This window comes from Monomorium pharaonis, chromosome 4 (assembly GCF_013373865.1).
Source record: "Monomorium pharaonis isolate MP-MQ-018 chromosome 4, ASM1337386v2, whole genome shotgun sequence".
NCBI lineage: Eukaryota > Metazoa > Arthropoda > Insecta > Hymenoptera > Formicidae > Monomorium > Monomorium pharaonis.
Genome location: NC_050470.1, coordinates 20,311,667 through 20,321,658, shown reverse-complemented (window position 1 = coordinate 20,321,658; position 9,992 = coordinate 20,311,667). Strand labels below are relative to the sequence as shown.

At 43.5% G+C, this 9,992-nt stretch overlaps 1 protein-coding gene across 1 annotated transcript; it reads left to right on the top strand.

Moving 5' to 3' along the window:
• Nucleotides 1–802: 802 nt before the first annotated feature.
• Nucleotides 803–7,604, top strand: LOC118645381. The gene is made up of 4 exons (XM_036286258.1): nt 803–1,032; nt 2,090–2,414; nt 2,518–7,242; nt 7,317–7,604. Exons 1-4 carry the CDS (start codon nt 803–805, stop codon nt 7,602–7,604), a joined length of 5,568 nt encoding a protein of 1,855 aa, XP_036142151.1.
• The last annotated feature ends 2,388 nt before the right edge of the window (nt 7,605–9,992 follow it).

The following is a 9,992-nucleotide window of genomic DNA, read 5'->3' as shown; positions in this document are numbered from 1 at the left end:
AAAATATCCATTGCAGATCGGAAGTATATACACATATATGTACATGATTTATACATATATTACATGTATGTACAACTTTGCTTTCGCCGTTTCCTAATAGATGGCTGTAGCGGTAAGTGGTAGTCAAAATAAATAGATCGTAGACATCATACAATAAGCTTAGGCATTTGTAAACATAATGCCATCAATATTAGTCGATTTGTGTCTGCATTATAAAGTTATTCTCGATTGAAAATGTCAGCTTACGAGCCAAATTCTCGTCATTTGCGGAAGGTTTTAATTTCTTTGCTTCAATATAAAGAAATCTGAGGCTCATCGAATGCTCTCAAATACGTATGGTGAGGCCGCTGTTAGTGAAAAAACATGCCGAGAGTGGTTTCAACGCTTCAAGAACGGTGATTTTGACATTGAAGACCGGCATGGCGGTGAAAGAGAGAAGGTTTTTGAAGATGCAGAATTTGAGGCATTACTTGATCAAGACTCGTGTCAAACGCAAGAAGAATTAGCAGGATCATTGGGAGTGATTCAACAAGCCATTTCAAAACGCCTAAAAGTTATGGGAATGATTTAGAAGCAAGGAAATTGGGTGCCATACGAGTTGAAGCCGAGAGATGTTGAACGGCGTTTGTTTGCTTGTGAACAGCTACTTACAAGGCAAAGACGAAAGGGATTTCTGCATCGTATTGTGACTGGGGACAAAAAATGGGTTCATTACGATAACCCCAAGCGCAGAAAATCATGAACACTTCCCGACCATGCTTCCACGTCGACGGCCAAACTGAATATTCACGGCTCCAAGGTCATGCTCTGTATTTGGTGGGACCAATTCGGCGTAGTGTATTATGAGCTACTAAAACCGACTAAAACAATCACAGGCGATCAGTATCAAAAGCAATTGATGCGTTTGAGCCGAGCACTAAAAGACAAATGGCCGCAATACAACGATAGACACGATAAAGTAATTTTGCAGCATGACAATGCTCGACCCCATGTCGCAAAGCTCGTCAAAACATATTTGGAAACGTTGAAATGGTAAGTCCTACCCCGCCTGCCGTATTCTCCGGACATTGCTCCCTCTGACTATCACTTGTTTCGATCAATGACACACGGCCTGGCTGACCAGCACTTCCGTTCTTATGAAGAAGTGAAAAATTAGATCGATTCGTTTCAAAAGATGACCAGTTTTTTCGACGCGGGATTCGTATGCTGCCAGAAAGATGGGAGAAAGTAGTGCCAGCGATGGACAATACTTTGAATCGTAAATGTATAACCAGTTTTTCACAATAAAGCCTCGAATTTTGAAAAAAAACGGCGGAAGCAAAGTTGTACACCTAATACACCATGTATGTCCACTTATCATTCATTACATATACATAACATCATGAACATAGAATGTACATAATACATGCCTAATATTATACATATGTGCATAGTTATATATAACATGTACATAGAATGTACATGACACAAATTTGTGGGGGATTGTGTGTTGCGTGCGGTACCGTAGCTCGTACTCGAGATACGGTAGCTAATAAAAATGAAATTCGAGATCTGATTTCGGAGTTGCAAGTGACCTCTTTATATGCAAGTGTTAAGTATCATTCGAGATATTTAATTTTCCTAGCGAGGTATCGACTATCATATCAACGCGGCGTCATCGTCGAGTCGCGATCGCGTGCTTCGGAAGAAATCGGCCGGCCTCGTGTTCCTTCGTGGGAATATCGGCGTGCTAGCCAGAACGGTCTCGCCATCGGTAAGCATCGGCCGCACCGAAAATCCGCACAGCCACAACGTGCGAATCGCGAGGGTTGCTCAACCCAGTGTGAATAATATTCGTAACGGACCTTCGGACACGAAGATACAGACAATAAATCAAATTCAGAGCAAGGAAGTGTTTCTTCTCTCGACCCGCCTGATCACGAGGACACGCCGTTGATTACAAGCGGGCGCGCACGCCAAGGCGTACGATACATTGTTTTGGTCCTTCGAGCCGGATGGTATTCTCAAGGCCATTCGGATATCTTCGTGTCAGCCAGCGAAGCGTCCGGGCAGCCGAAATGCACGGCGAGACAAGATTCTAACCTACAAGGGATCTCAGAGCTTACCAAGGGGCAAGTCTCACGCGGCAGTTACGAGCCAAGGGACGCAAGGGCCTTATCAAGTCACAAAAGCCGTGCTATTGTCCACCAAGAAAACGAGCATACCGCTATCCTAGTCGAGGCGACGAGAAGGTTCGAGAGGCGTCCAGACGCCATTTGCCGCTACATCGCCGCCACGTGACACGGACCAGCGAGCGACAAGAAGCTTCGAGAAGCATCCAGACGCCATCTTCCGCTACGCCGCCGTCACGTGATACAACATTGCCAGCAGCGACCCATACCGCGTTTAGGATAATTCGCGTGAATTACATTCAGGTAAGGATCGTTATCGGGCGTTGTCGCCGGCCAGAAACTTTACATTGACAGGTCGTAAAATCATCGCGTCATGTCCAACGAGCAAAATATAAACGCCTTAAAGAGGCAACGCACGACGATCAAGGCATCGTGTACACGCACTAACTCGTACGTAGATTCGGTAACAAGTCTCACGCCGACGGTGAAGGCGCAGCTTAAGGAACGCAAGGCGAAGTTAGAACAGCATTGGCTAGATTATGCCATGATACAATTGCAAATAGAAGGTTTGGACGAGGCCGGCGATCGCGCGAGTTTCGAAGAAGCATACTACGTGTTAGCTGCTAAGATAACGGAATTACTCGACCCCCCGGTCTCCCCCTCTCAGGAGACAAGAATGTCATCGCCGCTGACGACGGGTACTTTCGGGACGGCGGATACGGCTAATGTTCGCTTGCCGAAATTGAACCTCCCCAAATTTACCGGCAAATACGATGAGTGGTTCCCGTTTTTCGATGGATTCAACTCTAGTATACATTCGAACGCATCTCTAAATAACGTACAAAAATTGCAATACTTGCGTGGTTGCCTCTCCGGTGAAGCTGGCGACGTAATCAGTTCATTAGAAATTTCGGAATTAAATTACGAAGTTGCATGGCGTCTCCTGAAGGATCGTTACGACAACAAAAGAGTCATCGTGTCGAATCATGTCAGATCAATAGTCGAGCTCGCGTCGATGACTAAGGAAAACGCGGGCGAGCTACGCCAGATCGCGAATAGTGCAACGAAGCACATCCACGCCCTTCAGGCTTTGAAACGTCCGACGGCGTATTGGGACGACATATTGACATACATTGTCAGTTCCAAACTGGACCCGATCACGCGACGGGAGTGGCGTACGACTCTGACGGGTTCAAGTATTCCAACCTTTAAACAGTTATTAGATTTTATCGTCCACAAGTGCGAGGTGCTGGAGCCGACTGACGATTCAAGCACCCATACTCGTCCGAAATCAAGACACCAGACTGCCTACCACGCTTCTGTTAAATATCAATGCAGCTATTGCAATGGCGACCATTCGATTTATCGCTGTAAGAACTTTTTAGCACTACCGGTCTCGCGCAGAAACGCCGAAATCCGTCAACGAAAGCTTTGTCTCAACTGCTTACGCTCCACCTCGCATGGTGCCAGTCAATGCACGTCGGGCGCGTGCAGGACGTGTAAGGCTAAGCATAACACGCTCTTGCACGTAGCAACTAGCACGGAGTCTGGTACCCCCAGCTCCAACGAAAGGAAGGAAACAAGGACGGCAGCATCGTCGCCTGCAGTAGTAACACATGCACGCGCGTCCGGCGGCGAGCAGGTTATGCTGTCAACGGCTATTGCTTATGTCACCGATGCCGGTGGTGAAATTAGAGAAGCGCGCGTCTTGTTAGATTGCGGCTCGCAGGCGAACTTTGTCTTGAAAAAAGTTATAGAGCTTCTCGGATTAAACTCACGCTCGTTAGACGTTTCCGTTTCAGGGATAAACGGAACGGTCACCAAATCTTCTCGTGTCGCCACTCTACAGTTGCGGTCGCGTTTAAATTCGTATTCGGCCACTATAGACTGCATCATCACCGATCAAATAACGGACGAGTTGCCGGCCTTCAGACTTAAGCGCGATAGTTATCGCTTGCCGCATCATTTGAGGCTTGCCGATCCTCAATTTTATAAATCAGCGGAGATCGACGTCTTGGTGGGCGCCGGAACATTCTGGGATCTGTTGTGCGTGGGTCAGATTAAATCCTCGCCGGAACATCCCACGCTCCAAAAAACGTGTCTGGGGTGGATCCTAGCCGGCTGCGCGATCGGTTCCCCGGAGTCAGGACAACGTATCCGAGCGCTTCACGCGAGAATTTCTAATTCGCAATTACACAAGGAGTTAGAACGATTCTGGCAACAGGAAGATATGTTAAATACACCGGTTACTCACGCGACGGAAAAAACTTATTGCGAACAGCACTTTGTAGAAAACGTTTCTAGGACCGCCCAAGGTAGATTCGTGGTAAAATTGCCGGTCAAGGAGCAGTTGATCAACAAGTTAGGCGACTCCAAGGAGACCGCGTTGAGGCGTTTTTACAATCTCGAAAAACGATTCAAGCGGGATCCGGAACTGAAGGAGCGATACACACAGTTCATGAACGAGTACCAGAAATTAGGACATATGCAAGAAACGAACGTACCACCGGACGAAGACTCAATATCATTTTATCTACCTCACCATTGCGTTTATAAGGGTTCGAACATCCGCGTCGTGTTTGACGCGTCATGCGCAAGTAGTTCGGGCCTTTCGTTAAACGACGTGTTATGGGTGGGGCCGGCGATTCAACAAGATCTCATATCCATTCTGATGCGCTTCCGCGCATTTGCTTACGTTTTCGTGGCCGACATTATTAAAATGTATAGGCAGATCGCGGTAGACCCGTCGCAAAGAAGTTTACAAAGAATCCTATGGAGAAACGACACCGACTCGGATGTAAAGGTTTACGAATTAACAACCGTGACCTACGGTACAGCCCCCGCATCGTATCTTGCCACAAGGTGCCTTCAGCATTTGGCAGATCAGCACGCGACGCGTTATCCGACAGGCTCAAGATGCGTTCAAGACGACTTTTATGTGGACGACATTTTGACCAGGGCGGACAGTATTGAAGAAATAAAACTAGCTCGCGATGAAGTTATAAAGATACTGCGCGCAGGATCGTTTGAGCTTAGTAAATGGGCATCTAATCTCCCGGGTTTGCTAGATAACGTAAACAAACAACGCGATAAACCTGTGATAATAAACGACGAAACAAATTTGCGAGTGTTGGGCATCCAATGGGACCAGAACCAAGACACGTTCTCCGTTACTTATGAAACGCGAAACGATCTAAACACCGTATCCAAGCGCACTATACTGTCTGGTGTGGCCAGATTATTCGACCCGCTAGGTCTTCTCGGACCAATAATCGTAACCGCGAAACTCATACTCCAAGAATTATGGCGGTCTAACATTCATTGGGATGAATCAATTCCCCAGGATTTACACTCCCGTTGGACGAAATTCAAGAATGGTTTACCTGAATTAAATGACCTACGGATTCCGCGACGCGTCAAGTTTGCCACAGAACCGAATCGGGTACAGATACATGGCTTCTGTGATGCGAGCCAGCGTGCCTACGGCGCCTGTGTCTACGTTCGAACAGAAATCAGCAAAAACGAATACCGAATCGAACTTTTATGTTCTAAGTCCCGCGTAGCACCCCTTAAGGTTATAACGCTTCCCCGATTAGAATTATGCGCGACAGTTCTATTAGCACAATTAATGAAAAGAGTAACTGATGCCATAAAATCAACGAACGTAAGGGTGTTTCTATGGTCGGACTCCACAATTGCCTTAAACTGGGTAACCTCCGCGTGTCACAGATGGTCAATTTTTGTCTCAAACAGAATTGGTGAGGTCCAACGTCTGACCGAACCACGAAATTGGCGACATGTTCCTTCGGCAGACAACCCGGCAGATATATTATCTCGCGGTTTAGAACCTAATCAACTTCCGGCCGCAACCTTGTGGTGGCAAGGCCCTACATTTTTACAAGTCGACGAAAGCCGGTGGCCCAGCGGCAAATTCACGAACTTGAGAGACAGTCTTCCAGAAAGACTATCGGTATCCGTCGTTGCTACCACTCGAGAAAACTCTATTGTGGACGATTTGCTAGCAAAATGCTCCAATTTAAACAAGATTTGTCGCATCCTGGCGTATTGCCTCAGGTTTCGCAAAACACGTCGGTTACCCGATCAAACAAGTTTCGTTCCCCCCGGCGAGATAGCTTACGCATTAGATGTCGCATGCAAAACAGTCCAAAGGGGTTCATTCCGGAACGAACATAAGGCCTTGAGTGAGAAACTGAAGATCAACGCATCAAGCAGAATACTCGCACTATCCCCTTTTTTAGATAAGGCCGGAATAATACGCGTAGGCGGTAGACTCGAGAACTCCGAACTCCAATACGGCGCGCGCCACCCCATATTGCTACCAAGCGATCACGAGTTGACCAAGCGACTAATCTACCGAGAGCACGTACGAAACAAGCACGCTGGCACACAGGCAACCATGGCCTTCGTGAGGCAACAGTTTTGGCCTCTTTCGCTCCGGTCAGTCACACGCAAGTTAATTCGGAATTGCGTAATTTGTTTTAAGGCCAAACCGGCCTTATCGGAGGCTATCATGGGAGCATTGCCAACTAATAGAGTCACGGTATCCAGACCCTTTTCTCACTGTGGTGTGGACTACGCGGGTCCCGTCATCGTGAGAGAGGGAAGGCGTCGTAATGCTCGCAACCACAAGGCGTATATCTCGATCTTTGTGTGCTTCGCAACAAAGGCAACACACATCGAATTAGTGAGCGATCTCACCTCGGACGCGTTTCTCGCCGCGTTCCGGCGCTTTATATCACGAAGAGGCAAACCAGTCTGCATGTACTCGGATAACGGGACCACCTTCGTCGGGGCTAACAAGCAATGCCGGGAATTTTACGATTTTATCAAGGACGAACAAACCCAAACAAGCGTCAGAGAATTCCTCCGCGAGCAAGAAACTACTTGGTCATTTATACCTCCCAACGCCCCTCATTTCGGGGGCTTGTGGGAGGCAGCCGTAAAATCGGCAAAATACCACATGTCGCGAATCGTGGGCCAAGCTCATTTAACCTTCGAAGAGATCGCGACTGTTCTTTGCGAGATAGAAGCGATATTAAACTCACGACCACTTACACAAGTTAGCAATGATCCAAACGACCTGGCATATCTCAGCCCTGGTCATTTTCTGGTCGGCGCGGCGCTTAATAGCCTTCCTTCCGCGATTTACAGGATATAAACGAAAACAGACTAACACGTTGGCAGCGAATAATACAGATACAACAGCATTTTTGGCGCAGATGGAGCTCCGAATATTTACATTCTTTGCAAGAGCGTTCCAAATGGAAAACGAACAAGAGAGCTTCACTGAAGCCAGGGCGACTCGTAGTGATTAAGCAACCGGGCCTCCCACCCTTGCAATGGTTGATGGGTAAAATCCAGGAAATCCATCCGGGCGCTGATGGAATCGCACGAGTCGCGACAGTAAAAACTCACAAGGGAACACTTGTAAGACCACTATCTAAACTGGCATTGCTGCCCATAGAAGCGTAGGCCTTGCGCGTTTTATCACACGTTCCATTACGTTATATTCCACCTTAAGTCACACTATTCCTCCAGATTAAGTCACACTATTTACTCACAACACATCATTTGTTCTAGACTATTTACCGCTTCATAGATTTAAGTAATTTGTAGTTCATAAATTAAGTTTATATGTCACACACATTAGGATACCGAAGAATTTTGGTTCAACAAGCTTCGACGATGTACTAGAAGGCAATCATATTTACTTTTCCTTGTTTGTTGCGAAACTCTTATGTTAAGATTGAAAGCATGTCCTTTCAAGGGGGGCGGCGTTATGTTAAGTATCATTCGAGATATTTAATTTTCCTAGCGAGGTATCGACTACCATATCGACGTGGCGTCATCGTCGAGTCGCGATCGCGTGCTTCGGAAGAAATCGGCCGGCCTCGTGTTCCTTCGTGGGAATACCGGCGTGCTAGCCAGAACGGTCTCGCCATCGGTAAGCATCGGCCGCACCGAAAATCCGCACAGCCACAACGTGCGAATCGCGAGGGTTGCTCAACCCAGTGTGAATAATATTTGTAACGGACCTTTGGGCACGAAGATACAGACAATAAATCAAATTCAGAGCAAGGAAGTGTTTCTTCTCTCGACCCTCCTGATCACGAGGACACGCCGTTGATTACAAGCGGGCGCGCACGCCAAGGCGTACGATACAGCAAGAGAGCATCACTTGACTCCGGAGGGCTAAGTTGCCTTGGTTTTATATTACATACACATTATATACCATAATGTATATTCGAATCATGTATATGAGATCATGTATATACATTTAACATACAAGATATATTTTCACATTGTGGAAAAAAAATGCATATACATAAAATGTCCGATGTTATGTGGGTCGTAACTACCCAGTGTGTATATGAAGGGTTAAAAATGTAATTATGTATTAAGTTGGTTCTATTTATCATTTTACTGACTAGTGCAGATTTCATTAAAACTATTTATAATACTACTTATCTATTTCTGAAAAATAAAAAATCAAGACCCAAAAATTTTTTTGTAATAGTCTAGAATTCTCGAAATCCTGTTTTAAAAATTAGATAAAGAAAAATGTATAAATAAATTAAATTACAATTATTACAAAGTGTTTGTTTTTAATATAATAATTTTAAGAAAAAAGTTATAATAATTTTAATAGAAATAATTTGTATTATATTTGAACAGTGCAATTTTTCTCTTACATATTTTATTCCGTTTTTTTATTTGTCTACTAAATATTTATATAATCGAATGTTTAAATATTGTGTTCTTTACGATTCATTTTCTAAAATAGATGTAAAGGACAATGTTAAAAAACTCCATTTTTTCCATCTTTCGTCGGAACAGGCAAAACCTATTATATTGGAAACATTGAAAACAAGTGTCTTAATAAAAGTGAATCTTGGAATGACCAAAATTGTAAAGAAAACTTTTGGCGCTAAAACAAAGATGCAATTTATAAAAGAAAAGTTTATGGGATAATTCCTGTGTCTTAAGCGCTATGCATTATTTTTACTATAGTTTTAAAAAGGTTAAAAAATAATATTTATAATAGTTTTAAATATCCTATAAAATCAAAAAGAGGATACAACTTATAATATATCCCACAAGAACTAGAATCTCAGAATTCATAAAAAAAAATACATTTAAAAAATTTGTCATTAAATTTAAGAATTACCATTATTTAAAGGTATGTTTGTAAATAATGAGACTCCAAAAAAATTAAACTGAAATTGTTGTTAACGTGTATATCAGAAAGTTTTTTTACTAAAAATAATCGAAAAATAATTTTATTTAAAAACGTGGCAAAAAATAAAAAGGGCTTTAAGAGGATGCCAAACTGCCCATCAAACTTGATTGAGGTCGATAATGCAGAGTCATTATTTATCCTTGTTCATGAAAAAATTTGCTTTAAAATACAAGTTATATAGCTTATACTTACAAATAAATAGTGTCTCGCAGTTTGGAATAGAAGGAATAAGACTATATTTGTCAAATTACGTTTACAAGCCGTAAAAAAATATATTTATGTAATCAAAAATTTTATTCATTTAAGCGCTTTTATTTTTAAAATATCTTTTTTGTACGGCTTGTAATCGTAATTTGACGATTATAATCTTATTCCTCAATCTATTCCGAACCCGGGAACACCATTCATTTGTACGTATAAGCTACATAACTTGTATTTTGAAGCAAATATTTTTATGAACAAATAAACTTTAAAAAATTTTTTGCATTTTTGGTCTTTATCTAATCGTTCCCGGGTTCATTTGTGTACGTACTTTAAAAGTGTAAAAGGATTATCAATTCCGTAAATTCAATTCGAAATTAAGTGATAAATACAGAATGTCGGTAAAACACACGGCTTTA

Bases quoted from the DNA above. Each gene is read 5' to 3' on its own strand.
- LOC118645381 (XM_036286258.1), top strand. From the start codon at position 803: ATGCTCTGTATTTGGTGGGACCAATTCGGCGTAGTGTATTATGAGCTA. The intron at 2,415-2,517 runs GTAAGGATCGTT...AACGCCTTAAAG, and splicing joins TTCGCGTGAATTACATTCAG to AGGCAACGCACGACGATCAA. The intron at 7,243-7,316 runs GTCGGCGCGGCG...ACACGTTGGCAG, and splicing joins TCAGCCCTGGTCATTTTCTG to CGAATAATACAGATACAACA.